Source organism: Dermacentor andersoni, chromosome 4 (assembly GCF_023375885.2).
Source record: "Dermacentor andersoni chromosome 4, qqDerAnde1_hic_scaffold, whole genome shotgun sequence".
In the NCBI taxonomy this organism is placed as follows: domain Eukaryota; kingdom Metazoa; phylum Arthropoda; class Arachnida; order Ixodida; family Ixodidae; genus Dermacentor; species Dermacentor andersoni.
The window spans coordinates 66,154,397-66,173,626 of NC_092817.1; the positions used below are offsets into that span (position 1 = coordinate 66,154,397).

Sequence of the window (19,230 nt, forward strand, 5' to 3'; positions counted from 1 at the left end):
ACAAAAAGCTTACCAGCTCCTCAAAGTCATTGCTGCCGAGATCTAGCCGCTCAAGTTTTACAAGGAATGCAAACGAGAGTGGCAACCCTTTCAAGTAGTTTTCCCGCAGTTCCAAGGATACGAGATTTGATAAACTGTAAAAGGCCAGACAGAAGTCACTTAGCGGCAAACATTGTGGCCCACTGCGAACACAGTTCAAGCAACACAAGGCCTCAGAAAATTTCCACTAATGCTGAAAAACAGCTTGCCAAATGTTTTGAAGGCAAACTACTGCACTGTGCAAGAAACTAGAATATTTGGAACTATGTTATCGTCTTCATTGTTTACAAGAAGTTGGAGAGAGAAAAAAAGGTATATGCTCACCTGCCAAAGTCATGGGGCAGTTGCGTTAAAGAGACATCATTAAGACCCAATACTGTTAAGCTTCGAAGCTGTACAAAACCAGCAGGAAGTCTGGAAGTGAAAGAGAAAATTCAAACAAGCTCGTGTCAGAGACTGTGTGCACGCTTTGTACCACTAATACCAACTCACTTAGAAAGTGGATTGCTGCTGAAATCTGCGCTCTGGAGGGACTTGAGGTACTTTATGTTCTCCGGTATTTCTTGAATATCTGTGGAACAGGAAAAAAAAAAACAATCACATTAGACAAGAGGTTTATAAAACTCATAGTAAAAGATCACACCATCTGGTGAAAGCTACATAAGCAAAAGAAAGTACGTGTCATTTCAGTAAACTGTTCTGTTCAGTGCTATCTTGCCTAACAGTAAACTCAATGTACAATCAAGCAAGCTATTAAAGTATACTTGCTCCCCCAGCTTGAACCACACTCCTCTCTACTATGAAGTTTACGACTGAATGTGCTCAGCACGTTGAGATAGTACTGTATTCTCTCCAAATTGAACACTGAGGAAGCTGGCAGAAAGAGCAAAAGAACATAAATAAGGGTTGACATTCTAAAATGAGAGAGAAGCTTCATATGCTGATGTTATCCTCCACACCACAAACAAAAGTGGCCATATTAAGGATACTGATACTGAAGGCCTAGATATGCAGTTAATGGCTTAATAGCGGGGACATCAAAACAGGATCTGTTACAATCAAGGCATGACAGATAACAGCAATACTATTACTGCAATCCCCTAGCTCCTAATAGCCATTAACTAAACTAATGGGTGCTATATAGAAGTGGATGCTGTGAAAACTAAAATGCTGTGTCAGTGCACATAAACATAAGTGTCCTTTTGTTGTTAAAGTCCCTCGGAGAAAAAAAAGTGATAGCTAGGAACAAGTTAAATAAGTTAAAGCACAACAAGAGTTTACCGAATGCCTCGACCATTTTGCACTTGCAGGTCAGCACTTCCCTATGAACAAGAGATAAGACTGGTCCAAAACCCCTTGGCAGAAGCCTCAGAAAAATAATGATAAAAAAAAACCCAGTCCATCACTGGAAATGCTTCCAGACACTGTTGCAAATATGTATGCTAATGCACAAGGCAATGCTGTATTCAGTATCAATGACAGAAATATCAAAGAATGTAAGAAAACATCCCAAGGGACAATAAGCTCGTCTAGCTTCTGCCCCAAAGGGAGGGCGTTTCCCTAGCATGTATGAAACCCCACCCAAGCCAACTACGCAAAAGCAGGCATACGCACCCGGTTCATACGACCTGCGAGGAATGCGAGCTTCACATGCGCAACGGCTACGCCTACAATACTTGCAACGCATCTCTGCAAATGCTAAACAATTGCAATGCCACAGAGCATCGAAACACGTGATCACGCACAGAGGGAGAGGAAAGGTGGCAGAAAGAAAGAGAATGAAAAAGGTAACGACAATGCTATGGCTGACATATGCCAACGGCGCGAGGGGAACAAAAAAAAATTTAACAATCGCAGAGGGTGAGAGGGGAGACATATCACAAGCAAAGACAGCCACATCTGCAGCTGGGGCCGTCGCTGTGTGCCCTTATGAACCTCCTGCATTCTTTTTTTCTTTTCTTTTTTGTAAGCAGCTCTGATTTGAACCAGGTCAGGCACAGAAAGAAAGATTTCAGGCAGGACCTTGTCCCATTAAAGAGGCCTGTCACAGTGCCTCATTGTATGCCCAGCACAGGATAGTTCAATAAGGAAAGTCAGCCATGCGTGTAACATCAATCAGCGCTTAACATACTGCCATGAAGTCACAGATCAATTTTCTACTTTCTACTGTTGTACAACAGCTATAAAGCAGAGGAGAAAAGTTCATTGCTCTAAAAATTAATTAAGGAGGTAAGGTGCCAAGCAAAAAAGAAATAGTCATTTGTTTAAAAGAAGTTTGCATCTTTTGTAGTTAAAGAAATGTGTTTCCATATTAATTGGGACTTTAAGAGTGCGACCACATTAGTACTTTCTCCTTTTCACACAAAGTGACTTGCACGAAACCATATAACTAAAACAAGTTTTAAACAAAATGTCCCCACATGTCGATAAATGTGCATGATCTAGTTTTAACTGAAGCATGAGCAGACATGAACTTTTTAAAGGTAAGGCCCCCAGAAATTCACACCTGCAATAGCCAATATGTTTTATTGGGAATACTTTGCTGCTACCTGCTGGGAAATGAAACCGGCCAAAATTTTAAAAAATGAGGAAGCATTATCACTTTAATATTCTGGACTAACCAATTACAGGGTGTCTGGCCCATAGACAAAACACTCCCTTTAGAGTGCAGCTCAAAGACAACTTACATAACTGTACTGTGGTTCACCATGCACCAACGTACACAGCTACATGTAGCTATACAAGATAAATAGGCTGTCATATTACGAGGGTGAATCAGGAAGTCTTCGCCCCTATCTTTTGTTAGCCAAATTACGGCTGTAAATGCAAAGTGAACATATCCATTTCCAGCGGTGGACCTTCCTTGGACCGGCCCAGCCTTGTCTGCTGGTGGCTCCGCGGCACGGTGCCACTGTCAGCTGTTGAAGATGGCGGTTGTGCTTCACAGGTACATGGCTTACAAGCAACAAAGTGTAGTTCGTTTTCTATAGAGCAAGGGACGAATGCTCATTGAAATCCACAGGGAAATGCAGCCCACGTATGGGGAAACGTGTCTTGCTTTGAGAAGTGTGAGGTGGTGGCGTTGCGAGTTCACAAAAGGCCGTAAAGACTTACATGACAATGAGCATTTGGGGAGACCGTGTGCGTCGCTGACTGACGACAGAGGCATCTCAAATTTAGTGCTGCGATGGGACAAATGTCTGAACCAGTGTGGGGAGTATGAGGAAAAATAGCACAAGGAATGTAAAATAGCATGTATTTTGTGATGACTTGTACGTACTTTATTTTGGCTAATAAAAAATAGGCACAAAGACTTTATGATTCGCCCTTGTACATGCGCGCCAAGGTGCATGGTGCAATGCCCACAACTTTTGTTAAAACATTTTTCAGTTGCCACACTTTCCTTCAGCCAACATGAAAGCCTGTGCCTACTCACGTAGGCCTGCTGTGTGAAATGTGTGCTAAGCGATCATAAGTTAATAAGTGGCCTGGCCAATTCACTCCAATTTCAGACTGGCTAGGTTGGCATCATCACTCTTTAAATACTTTGCGTTTTAATATTGCAGTACACATGTTCAGCAAGCATTTTCCAAATTAACTTTAGAAGTTAACAAAGTTCTTGCAAATGCCCAAACATATTTATAATCTATATTCAAGATGAACGACTTTCCTTGCCCCCACAATGGGTCAGCCAAGAGGAAAATAGAGAATACCAAGTAAATTTCATGTTTGTTTGCACCATAACAATGAACAATTTGTTAAATCTAATTATCAGCCTACAAACTACAACAAAATATTGCAATTTCCAAAGTTGCAGCTAAGCAAGCTTTTAAATTGTTTTGCTCTACAACCAGGCCAATTACCAGCAAGTTTCCCACATAAGAAGGACATTGAATATTTTGAGCTCCATAATCAACAGCCTTGCTTCCAGCAAAAGCAATGAGTATACCTGCCAACCTGTGAACATTAAAATTTGACAGCATTGCCCGGACATGGTGCCAAACGGGGGGGGGGGGGGGGGGGGGGGGGGGGGGGGGAAATACCGCTGTCTTTTTTAAAGTTCACCCTGAGCGCACACCTTCTACAGGATGCATATGCACCTTTACCCTTAATGGTAATTAACCCTTAGACGCAACATACAAGCAGCAGCAAGTTTGGGACAGTGGAGACTGACAAGCAACACACTGCTTTTAGATCCCAGTACTTTTCCAGTGACGTAGCTGTTGCGATTTCAGCTGCCTCAGGAACTTGTCTTGAAGCAAGTACCAATCTGATGTTCTTTCACTATCTGAAGTCTTCCAAGGGTATGGTTGGAGATTAATGAGTGAAACTTTTTGGCTAACTATTTCTTTTGTAAAATTGACAAAACACTCAAAATCGTAGAGCAAGCCTGGAGTCTAAAACTTTACAGAAAATTTTGAATAGTTGGCAGGTATGACACAGACAGCACATACGTACTCATTTTCCCTATCAGCACAGCTCTCCAATGCGTGATGGACGTTCCACCTTGTCCTCAAAGCTAGCAAAATGGTAACAGCTCCTAATGAAGTGTGCTTGAGGGGCTAGACATCTGAGCCATGCTGTTTTCTGCATCGACACACAGGCTGTATTGTAAGCTTTCTGACAAGGTTGCCCTTTGTAGCCTAAAGGTACTATCAATATCAAAAGCTTATGGGGTACAGAATCCGTTAATATGGTGCATTTCTGTGAAGCCTGCACACACAGCCTGGAATTGGACTTGTCCTCTTTTTAGTTCCATGTACCTGACCTTATAGCTGCACTTGAAAGAAAGAAAGAAAGAAAGAAAGAAAGAAAGAAAGAAAGAAAGAAAGGAGAAAAACTAACTTGCCCCTGAATATTAACCAACTAGCTCGAATCGCCGTTTGCTAGAACTCATGTTCTAGTCTGTGAGACAGACTATTTCTGAAAGATCTACCACCAGCCACACGTTGTCGAGCAGGCGGGTCAGTCTTCCAAATAATGCTACTCGGCGCTTCAAGTCTCCACGCGGGACTAGGCTATGAAACGGAAATCGATACACAAAACAACCAAGCCAGTAGAGACGGGCGGGGGGAAAGGGGTTACGGCGGAGGAACGGCCCAGCCGCGCCACCGTATCCGCGGCAGTCACGTCCATGACGAACAGGGAGGGAGGGGTGAGGGGGCTAGAAGCGAGAAGCGCAGAGAGGATGTCCAACGCGCCGCAGGCGCGTGCGCGATTGTTTCCGGGTCACTCGTGCGCGTCAGGCGCGCCGAGCAGCGCGGCGCTGACCCGCCACTCGGCACTGATAAGGAACCTCGCGTAGGGACCACACGCAGCAAGGTTAGCCTGACCGTTCCTGGCTGCTGCTGCTGCTGCTGCTGCTGCTGCTGCTGCTACTGCTGCTGCTACCACCACCGCTCGGGCATAAAGTGGCCGCCGCAGGGGAGCACGCGGAAGACCCCTTCTGGAGTAGCGCGTAGTATAGGGATAGTCTCGAGCTATAAGGGGATTACCTTAGGAGCTGAAGCGGGCTGCATCGTTGAGCACCGACGCCGACCCTCTCATAGCGAGGAGCTTGCAATGGTGCACCCACTCTCGCCGCACCTTTTTCTTCCTCCGTTTAATTTGCGCCATCCGCCAAAGAACTTTCGCGGTAGTTCAGCCGATCGCAACGTAGTACCGGTAAACTTCGTTTCACCTGCTGTTTCTACAGCTTCACCATCAGCTATGGAAATGATTCACCCAGCTTTTTATTATTCTGCAACGAAGGCGCGTCGGAAACAAACTCAACCAAAATCGTGTTCGCTTGTTCCCACAGTGACCCGGCTTAAAAGCAAAGCCACAATCGCTCGTGCACGCCCGATTGCGGCTATTTACGCCGAGCAAGGCGAGATAAGAGTTCAAAAAGGGTAATCGACCACAGAAGTCCGATTCAGGGTTTACTTTTACTTTCAATGTCCATCTGAAAATACGAGCAATCCCGTGGCGAGATCCATTCATGCGAGAAACAGGCTCCGATATGAGATTCATTTTTATTTGCCGTTTCGCTGTAGGGCGCCCTCCTAAGATAAAATATTACCAGTGGAGCTTGAAAATCAATTCAGTTAAGCTCAGTAATTCCAAACAAAGAGCCGGGAGAACACCGCGCCGTCTGTGTGCATTTATCACGCCAATTATATATATATATATCTCTCTACCCATCCGTCTTCTCGTACGATTTGCACATACGTAAACTACATTTCAGACACCACCACTGCGCCCTGCATGGTCGGCCATCACGTGACCCAGGCCCAGACCTTCAACGAGACGGTTAACGCTGCTTTGCCGCCACCTGGACCGCAAATCTAGAGAAGTACACGACCGCCGGGGGGGGGAGTGGGGGCACGCTTTTTTATCACTGGCCAAACGCGTCGTCTCGTCTCGACATGCGACGTCCACTGAAGGAAACACGAGGGGGGCGAGCAAGGCTCGTTTTCGCAAACCGCACGCGGGGCCAGGCAACCCGGCAAACGGCTTGCAAGCGTGCGGGGATGCATATATTGCTCGAAACGTTATGCAAGTGCAACAGAAGACAGGAAAAAAAAAGAAAAAGGTACAAAGGGGATATCAAGATGCTGGCGTCATCGCAGACGGGAAGCACGCGCCGAAAAATGAGACGGAACGAGCTCTGTGCGCAAGGTACAGGCGCGCGCCCAGGAGCAAGACTGCCCCCCAGGAACGACCAGCGCTGTGGGCGAGATGGGCAGCAACGATGGAAAAGATCCAGACGGGTCGACAGGATGATGGACCGCGTTTAGTATGGCGCGTGATGAATCGCGACGGGCACCCATGCGCAACTAAACGATTAATCCATACACTCACTCACTATCTCGCCTTCGCCTGCAATCATCGCACAAACGTGAACGAAAACTCATCGCATCATCATACTCATGCCTATTGAACAGTTACACACACACTCTCTCTCTGGGATCTCATGGGTGTTCTGAGACTGGTTCTGACGTGCAGAAGCACCCGGAAAAAAGAAAGAGAGAGGAAAAAAAAGAAACAGTTTCGACGGCGCGCGAAGATAATTTTCGCGAGTCTGCGAGGCCCTGCAACCGCCAGCCTGTATAACGACGGCGCGGCACTCATAATGCAGATACAGAGAAGAAGCATATATATATATATATATATATATATATATATATATATATATATATATATATATAAAGAGAACTGGGACCTCGACTGGACAACCGCGCAAGGCATAAATATGCGCCTCTCGGTGAGCAAGGCAAGCGGCGTGCGCGAAGCTCGTGGCGACGCGGAAAGGCGTTTATACAACTCGCCCGTCGTTTCTCCACGAAGTGCACCCACGCCTCGCGCGCGTTTCTGTTTTCCAAGTTCAAAAGCAGATGACTGTGTCCTCGGGGGTACGATAAACTGCGATAACTGCATCGACTTGCTAATGCGCGCCACGCGTCCCAAAAACTTGCCGCCCGGCGTGGGAGATCCGCGCCGCAGACCGGGACGGCGAGCGCATAAGAGAAGCTCTCCCTCCACCCACCAAGCCCTCTCCTTTGTGGGTTATAATGCAACTAGAGAGAGAGAGGGTGTGTGTGTGTATGTGTTTGATTTAACCACCAAGGCACGAATGCTACCAAGTGGTCCATGAAAAGCTGACCTTATTTCAAAGGAACAGCTTGTTAGGGCCAATATTCATCATGACTGCTACAAAAGGCTTGTGGGGATGCGCGACTCTCACGCGTCCCCTGATAGGTTGGTTTTCCCGCACGGCTCGCGTGGCCTGGCGCCCGCGGCGATCGGAGTGGTTGAGGCGCAGTACCAGAGATGGCGCGAGTGTTGCGCTGCTAACGCCGCCGACAGGCGGGGTTACTGGGGCGCCGAAAGACAAGGCGCGTCCTCTTTGGGTCGGGTCAACAAGCAGTGCGGACGTGCCGTTCCGCGCGTGCACCGAGCCATGCTTCTGCGAGACCGTCTCGCGTGGCCGCCTTGGAACGCGTCACCGTTCGCGTGACCGTACATGCGAACGACCAGGCGTTGGGATCCAGCATGGGGCGAACATATTCGCTCGCTATCCGGTCGCGGTGAGTCGGACTTCTAGATTTGTCGCGCGCCCATCGGCATGTTTCGGGGATAGCAACTCGGCTAGCAGGCATTGATCTATGAAAGGTGCAATAAATGCCCTTGTGATTGTTTGCACTACTGTGTTGTCGTTCCTTTGTCCCAAGAGCACGGGTGCGAGAACCCCACAGGGTAGAGCCAAGCTAATTTGTCACGATCAAGCATTTTTATACAGGTAATAGCAACGTTACTAGACTAGCTTCAGTTTTAAAACTCGGCGCCGTTGCGCGGAACCGCCACCCGCCCGCGCCTTCGTGGCGCTGCAGTCGCGCCCGGCTTCACTTCCTCACTAGCCGGCTACGCGGGCGGGTCGGACATAGCACGCGTTGCAACGTTGGTGTATTCTGTACTTCGTTGTTGACAGCGAATTTCAGCAAGCATGTCATCCGTGGAACTATAGCCTTCGCCGAGTTTCTTAAGAATATCAGCATACGATGCCGACGTGCTGCGTACCTGGCTGCATAGGCCGCTATCGGAACGATGTCAACAGTTCGGCGCACCACCTTTTCTGTGCTCTTAGCAATGCGACGCTTCGCTCGACGTAAAACAGAGCGATTCCTCGTGCCGACCGGGAACTCTCTGCGAAATCAACGGCACGCGCTCGTGCCACTGCTCCCGCGTTCGTCGTCGTCTTCCACAGCTGGCTGCGTGGCCGTTCATCTTTCCAGCGTAGAATTTCACTTCACTTCTGTCGTCGTAATGGGGAGGCCGCGTTTACGGGGGTATGCGCCACTCATGGTCTTACGTAACGGAAAGATTTAATTTTGAAGAAATTTAATTTCGAAGAATCACAAGCGGCAAATCGCAGGCGAAGGCTGCTAACCACGCCGCCGAGCAAACTCGAGACATCGAACGCAAGCGACAACTGCGGACTGCGGGCATACCGTCAGACGTCGTTCTCTCCGTCGCAGCCGATTGTGTGTGTAACCTCATAACTGAGAAATACTTTAATGAACCCTCGGGATTAATCCACTGATAAACACAGGGGCCGCACGTTTCAGCTTCGCTGATTAAGCATCTACACGGAACGAAAAATCCGACTTCTTTCTTTCTCTTTTTTTTTTGTGTGACTTGTGTGTACAAAGACCGACCTCATCTTTCTTTTTGTAGTGCTTCTTTGGCGTGGCGAGAAGCTTCGGTGGGGATGAAGATCATCCTACAATCACGCACTTTGGCCAGATATTCAGGCTCGTGAGCCTAAACTGCGCGAAACGTTAAGACGACAGGAAGAAATACACGACATTTAGAAACGCAGCTTCTGCGCTTCGCTGTATGCGTTTCTTCCTTTCGTGCAGTTTACCCTTCTTTCAGTATTAACGAACTGGCGCGATAAATCTTATTGCTGCAGGTGGATACCGCTTTCTCGTGGTATCACTAATTCGGACTAGGGAGAACGCCAGCGAGCGTGAAACATGCGTTAACTGCCCGTCCGCACGAGCTCAAGGCTGTGACGAGGCGTCTGCAGTGGAGCCCGATGGAACAGCGTTGCCCTCTGGCGGCTGTCACAGAAGTGGCGACAGTAAGCGCGCGGGCGGGGAGTTTTACAACTGAAGCTAGTCTAGTAACGTTGGGTAATAGTACGACACAGCCGAGAAAGAAGGTAGCACAGCGACATAACTATCCTGAGAATCCATTAGCTCCATTATCAGAGACAATTTTAACTATCAAATCGACACAAAAGAGAAACACCAGATAAGGTTGTATTGATAAAGCATAACTGAAGAACCATTTTCGTTGATATTGCGGTAACAGGTTGCTTATTTAAAATATTACTACTCAAAATTTTGTTTCTGAATTTCGCCCCGCAAACCCAGGGTCGGTATACATCAGCATGACGTCACAGATCGCAAATTATATTTTTTCTCGTTCCGGCCGTTCTGGTCCAAGGTGCTTGAAACTTCCTACGTTCAATCTTTTGTTCTTTCAGAATACAAAGCAGACCCTTCTTGGCCGAGCAGACGGCATCAAAATACATGACGTCACGGCTCACTGGCGCGGAAATTTCGAGGCGTCGCCGGGCCGCCGTCTGTCGTTCTTGCTGCTTTTCTGCACTGGCTTGCCAAGCGTGTTCTAGCGCTAAGCGCGGCTTTCTTAGCATCGTGGATAGGTGATATACTAACACAGCTTTAACTACGGTCGACGGCATCGCCCTCAGTTACTAACCTCCGCGGGCCGTGTGTCGTGTAGCTGCACGGTGTGCATGGTGCCAAGTTAGAGGCGTTTGGCTGGTGAGTGAATGAGCGAATACCTTTCACACAGGATGGCCCGAGGCCTTTATGGGTTACACGGAAGGGTAAATCAACACTATAATATTTACCCCACAAGCCAGCTTCTACGACAAAGTTCCACAGCGCCACCTATAGTAAAATTTGCTACCTCGTTTGCCCTAAAATGAAAGGATGCAATTCTCCAGCGGGACGTTTTAACGAGTAGACGGAGACAGGGCAGAACAACTGTTAGTTTATCTCTGCCCATGTGTGTTAAACGCTCTGCTGGGAAAATGCATCATTTGAACATAAACCAACTAGACCAACTTGTTACGCTGCTCTGACTGGCTCACGTGACGGTTACGCCCTCTCCAACTACTGTATTTCAGAAAGATAACATCGCTGAATTCTACGGTGCCACAGCAAAAAACGAGGACAGGCGCTTACTGCCAACTGAAATTTTGTTGTCTGATACAAGGTGTTTTATAGAAAAAACAGAGGGAGAACAACATAAAAGATATATATGTGAAAAACAAACAATAAAGATGAAAAACCGAAATATGCCATCACCCTTCGTGATAAGGCCAGGGATGGCTTGCTTATGCATGAGCATACTTCGCGCGCCATGCCAGCCGATTCAACGATGATGCGCGTTCGATCGTCCCTGTGTGTGAAGATTACTTTGGTTTTTCCAAACAGAGGGGTACATCCGCACGCGCTGCAATGCAGGGCTAAAAAACCTCCCTTTCCATTCTTAACATTGTTCCCATGTTCACGCACACGATCGTTCAGACACCTGCCTGTCTGATCCACGTAGCATGCGCCGCATTTCTAGGCGATTCTGTACACAACCCCCTGCACACAATTCACGTAACGGTTGCGGTGCTTGGCTTCACAGTGGGCTTCTTCTTTATTTTTATTTTTTTCTTGATAGGGGTGCTTTTCTTTGATATCGAACAAAGCTTGTGTGGCGCAGAAAACACTACACGTACACCAACCCACTCACTGATTTTTTTATGTCGACGGGCGATTTGATGTTTGTATGGAATCACCGCGACCTTACGGTCCATTTCTGTGGGTTGCTCTTCGGAAACCATGGCTTCGCTATTAGGTTTTCTTCTCTTTCTACGTATTGGCTCAGCTACTGAGACGAGTAATCTGTCAGGATAGTCCGAGGCTTTCAGGCGTGTAACTTGTGTGCCACCGGATATTTCACGCGTCCGCAACCGGTCAGATCTTATCCCATAATTTTTTATCTCATGTGCGCGCACATAGCCGTCAAAAACGATTAACAACCTATGCCATGATACGTCTTCACGAGCTCCGAAGATCCATGCATTCAATCTCAATGCATGGCAAGTGAATTATCGCACGTCACAGAAAACTAAACGGCCATTGCATTATCGCCTTTTGGCAGCTACACGACGCTGTTAGGCCAGTGAGCACAAGCATTCTTCAGCGTTCAGACATGAATGGGGTCATGCAGCCACATGCAGAGAGAGAGAGACAGAGATAGAACCGTGTAGAAACCATCGACAATTATTGTGAATGTAAGCGAATAGCCGAACGCTTCCAGAAAGCTAATCGCTTTAGTAAATTAACTTTTCTATTCATCCTATCCCTTACAAACATGCAATTTCGTTCGCACACGACGCGCTCGCGTAAGCGGTACATACACCTCGAGTTTTCTGTCAGATACCACCAAATTCAGTGAAATCCGCCTACAGTGCTATAAAGAAGTGCGTGAACGACCGTGGGCGCGAACCTGCCGTTTTCCAACACAGTATAGCCCACGATCGCACGCATGCTTCTCTGTCGCGCCAAAGTGCTTTTGGGCGCAATGTTAGACTGCGCCGACCTCGTGATTGTTCAATGAAAGAAGGTTAAATACAAGGAAAGAAAACTGGCCTGATGCGCCGAACAAAGCTGCTCGCTTACAAAGACAAATAAATAAACAAATAAATGAAAGCACACCTCTCTTCCACCTCTCGAAGAGTAAATAAGCCGCTGTTAACGACAGCGGCACTAACCCAGGGAGACACCTTTCCCGATTAACAAGTTCGCGGCTGCGTGTACTCCCTCGCAGCTGCTGCTGTACCGAGAACAACGCGTAGCGTGCAGCCAGCGCAAAGTCGACAGGCCGGCAACAGACTTGTTAGCCAGCTTTCCCGAATAACAAGCTCCGGAGCTCGAACTTTCCGCCCGCCAAAGCCCGAGCGGCTCGTATCGATCCGACAGGGTTTTGCACTCCTACCTACGCTGTCGACGACGACGACGACGAGCGATATACCTTCCGCCCGCTACACAGTCGCTGGCGGTAAAGATGTGATTGCGCTCCCCGTTAACACCGCCCGCTTAGTAGCGAGTGGATAGCTCTTTCGACACGCGCACACACGCGGTACCGGAAAAAAAACGACCCAAACATCGTTTACTAGCTTCTAACGGCCATTTGCGTATTTTTACATTTACCTCCTTAATGATCATTTATCATTGCACAAAACATTGTATGGCAAAAAAAAAAAAAAGTTCTACATCGCCATTCAATCGACAGTTCTCAAAATAGTACAAAGGTAGCCGTTTACAATACGAAAGAATAATCATGCATGATGAGTGTTACCGAACATCTAGATCTAGTGACACCCATCACAGCAGAGAGTGTCTCGGTTTATTTAGCGCTGCGAATAAACGAAATAAATTTGTTGTAAACGCGAACGTGTTTGGCACCAGCACGGAACACAACGTGAACCAAGAAAGAACGATAAAAGAAGCTGCACTGCGCTTCCTCAACGAATCCATGTAGAAATTAAAATCCATGCAATGCCCATGATTCCCACGGTGGCTGAACGATCGCAGCGCCAGATTTCCCCCTAACAATCTAGCAACAAAACCCGTGTTGCGAGGAACTGGGCGCGCTGCTCCGTGGCCTCTGCGAACGTGACCTCCGAAATCGCACCCGCGAATTCGGAGGTCACGTTCTGAGAAATGAGGCACTCGTCTCCTCACGTGCACTGAATGCGAAAGCAGTACGACTCTTCCACGCGATACTCTTCACTTGGTCATGTGCTCGAATTGGGCAAAATCAATTTTTTGGGTGTGGGCTACCCAAATTTAGGGATGGGCCAAGTCGATTTTGGGAGAAAGTCAGATCGGTTTTGAACGTGGATCACCTCATTTTTTGAATCGGGTGAAGTCAATTCTTTAGGTTTGGGCTACGGCGTCCGTCCAACGCTGTGGCTGTTCACCGTGGGATTACCAAGTGCGAGCCGCAGCTGGTCCAGCGCGGGGAAAGCGACGTCATCACTTTGTCACGTGGGTTTTCTTGCCATCGGATGTTAGCGCCGGACGCTCTTCGGCGGATTTTCCGCTCCATGGGGCATATAAGGCTTTCGCCTTAATAAGTATTGTCAGAAGGGCCGTAGCTGTAATCTTCCACGAAAGCGTACATCACATGAAAACTTTCGGACATACGGCGTGCGTGTCGTCGTCCTCCTCTTGCGACAACCACCGCAGCGACGTCCCGCTTTGCCGTCGAGCGTGACGACGAAACAAACCGCAATAAAAAGAAAAAAGATGACCATGCTGAAAAACATACATGGATGGCAACCAAGCGCGCGCAATTCGTCCAACTTGGCGCCCGCCTATGCTCCCGGCACGCCTGCGTCACAGGCGCCATATATCCTCAAGCGAGCCTGTCGCCATGCATGCGGTTACGCTATAGCGGTGACGTCAAACAAGAAGCCGCGCTTCGCGTGACGACACGCTGAAACGGAGAAGCAAGCCATTCCAAATCAATACAACTAACGGCAGGCAGAGGCCGGGTTTGCGCGGCACAATACACAAAAACGCATCATTCTTTGAGGAGAATGAAAAAAGTCGGAGCAGCTTTCGCAAGGAACGTACGCGCGAGTTCCCGTCTATCAGCGATAATGCATTGGAGTTTATTCTTGTTCTATTTTCGTTTTGTGCTTGCTCGCTCATTTGCTTGTTTGTTTACAGAGAAGCTCTTACGCTAATGACACCTACTTTGCCAAGCTACGAGTGCGAGCACTCTGAAAGCTGAAAGGACACAGACGTTCGAGTAGTGTAGAGACGACCAAGGCGCAAGACAGCTAAACACAACTATTCGTATATAGCCACACATGAATTAGCGTGCACGTAAGAACCTCGTGTCTTCGCATCTATATACAACCGCAGCAGCGAAAGTGGAGTAGAATCAAGGCAGCCACTTCCCAAACGTCTAAGTAAGCAGCCCAAAGTATGGCCATTACTTTCTGAAACGTCAAAGCCTGGACGCAAATGCGCGCATACGGACATACACCGATCTACGAGACGTTACACATAACTGCCAGGACGAAAACAGTTAACATGCACGGCACACGGCTCGCATCAAATTTCAAATGCGGTGTGACCCAGATATGTAATGGAATTGAGCATATCGTGCACACTGCACATACGCATGTCCGGATGAGCTACTATACGTCACCATCAGTTATGCCCGCGCTCTGACAGATTCCAAACTTCAGTTTACCATCCCGAAGCAAAAACTGAGCTATCATAGCCGCTACAGTGAGTAGCCCAGGATGAATTCTGATCATCGTGGTTCCTTAATGTGTACCAAATGTACAGCTACATGATCGCGTTATCACACTCCGCTCACGCGAGCGTCTGCCCTCGGTACACGCGACGGTTCGAAGACGAAACGGGGGTTATCACAACTGAGCCCTTACGTGTGAGCGCCATTTCTCTCGTAGCCGATAGACAGATTAAGGACTTTCAAATGAGGCACCAAAAAGAGAACGAAAGGCTTCTTGCTCTTCTAACGCGTCTTCCGAGCACCCCGGCACACGACAGCGTGGTTCTCCTGACGCGGACGACTCACTCAGGCTCGACGTGGACGAAGACAGGGAGCCAGACGCCGAGGAGCGAAAGAACGCCTCCGCCAGGAGCTGCCACAGTTCCTCCTGGTCCTTGCGGCGCCGTTCACCGCGCCGGCGGCGCCTTCCAGGGCGACGTCCGGCACGACGTCGCCGCCTCGTGTCCGCGTCGTCGTCATCGCCGTCCTCGTCTTCGGCGGCACCGGAGCCATCGCGCATGCCTGCCGCCGCTCTCGTGCGCCGCAGCACACGCGCACAAGCACGCAGCTACACCGTGGCGGAGACGCGCAAGCCGATCGTGGAGGGGCGGTGTCGACGGCAGGTGCTCTCCTGCGTACGGGTCCGGAGAAGGTCCCTTCGCGGCGGCGGGGCACGGCTGCTCGCGCTTCTGAGCGCGCGCGTCCGCGTGCCCCGTCCGGTCCCGGCGTCCTCGAAGGGAGCGAAACCTCGGCGGTTGCGAAACAAAACGCGGCATCGTGCGGGTTCCCGCCTCGTGTGCGCATGCATGTATGTATGTGATACACGCGCACGGACGGGTGGAACACGCACGCGCAAGACCCGAAATGCTGCTCGCCTCGAAGCGCGCGCGCTCACGCACGCACGGCTGTGCAGCCACGCGCAAGTGCATTTCCCCCCCACCCTCTCTATACCCATGACCTCCCTACATTTGTGACTTGAGGAACGATAACGCGTCGTACCTTAATTAGCTATGACTCCGAGGCTGCGAAGGAGCCATGCCGTTGCGCACACAGCTGGACGTTCGCTATACGCAGCGTACACACTCTCAAAAGTCGTAGTTGTTCCTACCTAGTGTCCCACTATTTGTATCTACCTTTGTATAACTGCTGTTTGCAATGATAGAGCTAGCAACAGTAATGACTAAAGAACGTAGTCACTGTTACAAATGGGTCTCAGCTACCAACGCAGAAGGCATTTGCACAACCGAATTCGAAGTTCCTATTTTATAACACACATATCGGACCCACTCTGTAATACGCCACAGTTGGTCCGATATATGCAGCAGAGGCGAGGATATTTGTGTCAGGTGGTGCTAACTGCATCTGGAATTTAGAGCTGAGACCCATTAGGTAATACTGGCTACCTTGTTTAGTTACTATTGTTACTAACTCTATATCGTTACCAATTGCAGTTATACTAAGGTAGCAAATGGTGTGACGTAGGTAGTAACTACTACGACCTTCCTTTTTTTTTTTTCCTTTTAAGAGCGAAGGACATGACGTGTACGCCGACGCGAAACAAAATGAAGGCACCGAGAATCTGTGAATCCACGAAATTCATAGTACAGCATTTCCCGCGGTTTGACATTGCTTCCTGATTGTGTCACGCGTGTACACGCTGATACCCTGCGAGAGTCTTCGCAAAGACAGAAGGGCAAGCGCAAGTGTATTTAAAAGCCTCTGACTCAACCCCATTTAGAAGGGCGGCGGGGAATGGATTAAATTTCGAAATGGGGAGGCGGGGGGGGGGGGGGGGTGAGCAAGGCGTATAGAAATTAGTACGACGTCGATCATCTGCGATCTGTGACGCCTCCAATGCATGTAATGTCCATTGCAAGCACCGTAAGGCCTCAGAGCCTCCGAGAGAGGTTTGTATGTCCATGTACGTGTCACAGTAGCGCTTTTAGCCTCTGTAACTCAGAAGCCAGAATTTCGAGATTGTGCTCTACCGCAGCCCTTCGCGAGGTTTCTGAGAAGGGTGCTCGTCCTCTAATACTCGAAGATGCGGGGCGAAACTACTTCTGCAAGCGTATCGCCGCAAAATATACTCCGAGCGAGTTTGGAGCTACTTTCGGTTTCCCTGCACGCATGGTCGCTTTTCGGACGTGATCCATCAAATAGCCACCACATTTAACGCGAAAGCGTTAAGGGGCCCGTGTCAGACAATCCAGCGTCGGCGTCAAGTCGTGGCGGCGAAAAAAAAATCACACCAAACCATGCAAATCCAACCACCCATACCCAGTTAAGCAGACCCTCCGTCTAGCGCAAAAAAAAAAAAAGTTCCTAAACTAATTGAATTTCTCAAAGTAAAATACGTCAGAGAAAACGTAACGTACGACTTACACACAACCTACAGGCATGATAGCGTCGGATTGTGATTTGAATATGCGACAAAAGATAATTCTGTTACGGGGCAATTCAAGCACAAATGAAGTTCCCTATAGGGTTGAGGATTGGTCGAGATGGTATTGCATTCTAAAACTGGCACAGCGCAACATGGAAAGGAAGAAACAAGCCGAGCCGGCTTGTTTCTTTTTTCCCATGTTGCGCTGTACCAGTTTTAGAATCAAACACAAACCCCTTTTCAAGCGTGTCTACCATTCATTGACCGGCCACGGCATCCGAGATTTGCGCGCGCCGGCAAGCGCAAATCTCAAAGGCCACAGAGCGGCGCGCCCAGTTCCTTACAGCACCTCCAGATGGCGCTTGCCTCCACCGCATTGTTTTCATCATCCATAACGTCCATCCATCCATCCATCCATGCAGCCCACGCAAGGGGCCGCGTTTCTACCGGAAAGCTCGCCTTCGTGCATAGCATTCGCCGCCAGCGTTTCCCGGCAAACATTACGGTTACATAAGCTACAGTTGCCGGGAAGCGTGAGATGCAGTCAAAGATCTTTGAAGGCTATCGCGTTCCACTCTTAAAGGTGAAGCTTAAGCATCCTCCAAATTTTTATTCTTACTACCTGTTGATTCTTCCATTTCGGACGTCAATGTTGGTCTATCCTGAGAGATAGAGAAACTTACACGGTCGCAGCTGGTTTTATTAATTCAATCGGTTAGGAAGCTAAAGCTCTTTCCTGTGGACTGAGTCCAAAATTAGATTGTCCCTCCTAACTCCTCTATAAGGAGACAAAAAATAAAATTAAAGCACCGCTATTAAAACAAGATATTGCTGGTCAATGCTCCGCCGCGGGCCCGCGGGAACGTGCCATGTTCGATATAGGCCAAGATAACGAAGACATATACGGTGCCGAAGATATATAAGCCTACGTCGCGCTGTATGAAAGAGACGAGCGCACAAGTGTCGCCAGAGTGCCACCTCAACGACGATTTCTTTTTCTTTATCATTGAATTCGGCAGCAGCGAGAAATGGGGCTATCACACAAGCAAGTCGGCGACGAGTAAACGACGATGCGACAGCGTGCGGCAAAAGTCGCTTAGTAAATTATTAGAGCGCGCGGAGCTGAGCGCCGACTACGCGACTATATAAAATGAGAAGTCACTCGCAAGTTAGCAACGGACGACCACCGCATGCCACGGAGATACAACTTGTGCGCAAAGTGAGCTTCCGACCACACTGGCAATGCAGTTTAAGTCACGATTGCGCAGGGTTACGTTGCTTTAGCGTAAGTTAAAGGGACCCTCACCAGGTCTGGCCATCTTGAGCTGACAAGCGCAGTGCATACAATGCGCGCTAACGATCGTGTCTGCTAAGTATTACATCTCTACGCGCCGCGCAAATAGCTTAAATTTCAAATAAAACGCCGTCTGCCTTTTTCCTCATTGCCTCTATTTTTTAGTATAGCCAAAATAAGGTACATACAGGTAATTACAAATATACGTACTATTCAACGTACCTTACACTATGTTTTCACATAATCGCCACACTGGTTCAGACATTTGTCCCACCGCAGCTCTAAATTTGAGATTTCCCTGTGGTAGAGTTCGTCGCGCAGCCTCCGCGAACGCTCATTGTCATGCAAGTCCTTACAGCCTTTTGCGAACTCAACACTACCACCTCATACTTCTCAAATCGAGACACCTTTCCCCATACGTGGGATGCATTTCCCTGCGAGCCTCAATGGGCGTTCGTCCCTTGCTCCACAGAAAACGAATCGCACTTCGTTGCTCGTACGCCGTGGATGTGTGAAGCACAACCGCCATCTTCAACAACTGACAGCAGCGCCGTGCCGCGGAGCTACTGGCAGATAAAGTCGGGCCGGTCCAAGAAACGTACACCGCTGGGAATGGATAGGCTGACTT

At 48.6% G+C, this 19,230-nt stretch overlaps 1 protein-coding gene across 9 annotated transcripts in view; it reads right to left on the minus strand.

Annotated features, from left to right (window-relative positions):
- The window catches only part of LOC126536215 (protein scribble homolog), a 174,849-nt gene that overhangs the window by 103,433 nt on the left and 52,186 nt on the right, over positions 1–19,230 (minus strand). For all 9 annotated transcript variants that reach the window (XM_055073872.2, XM_050183098.3, XM_055073869.2 and 6 more), the window contains exons 3-5: positions 532–610; positions 364–453; positions 14–134 (exon numbers count right to left, since the gene is read on the minus strand). In XM_055073872.2, coding sequence (XP_054929847.2) covers positions 14–134; positions 364–453; positions 532–610 — 290 coding nt within the window. The remainder of the gene's footprint in view (positions 1–13; positions 135–363; positions 454–531; positions 611–19,230) is intronic.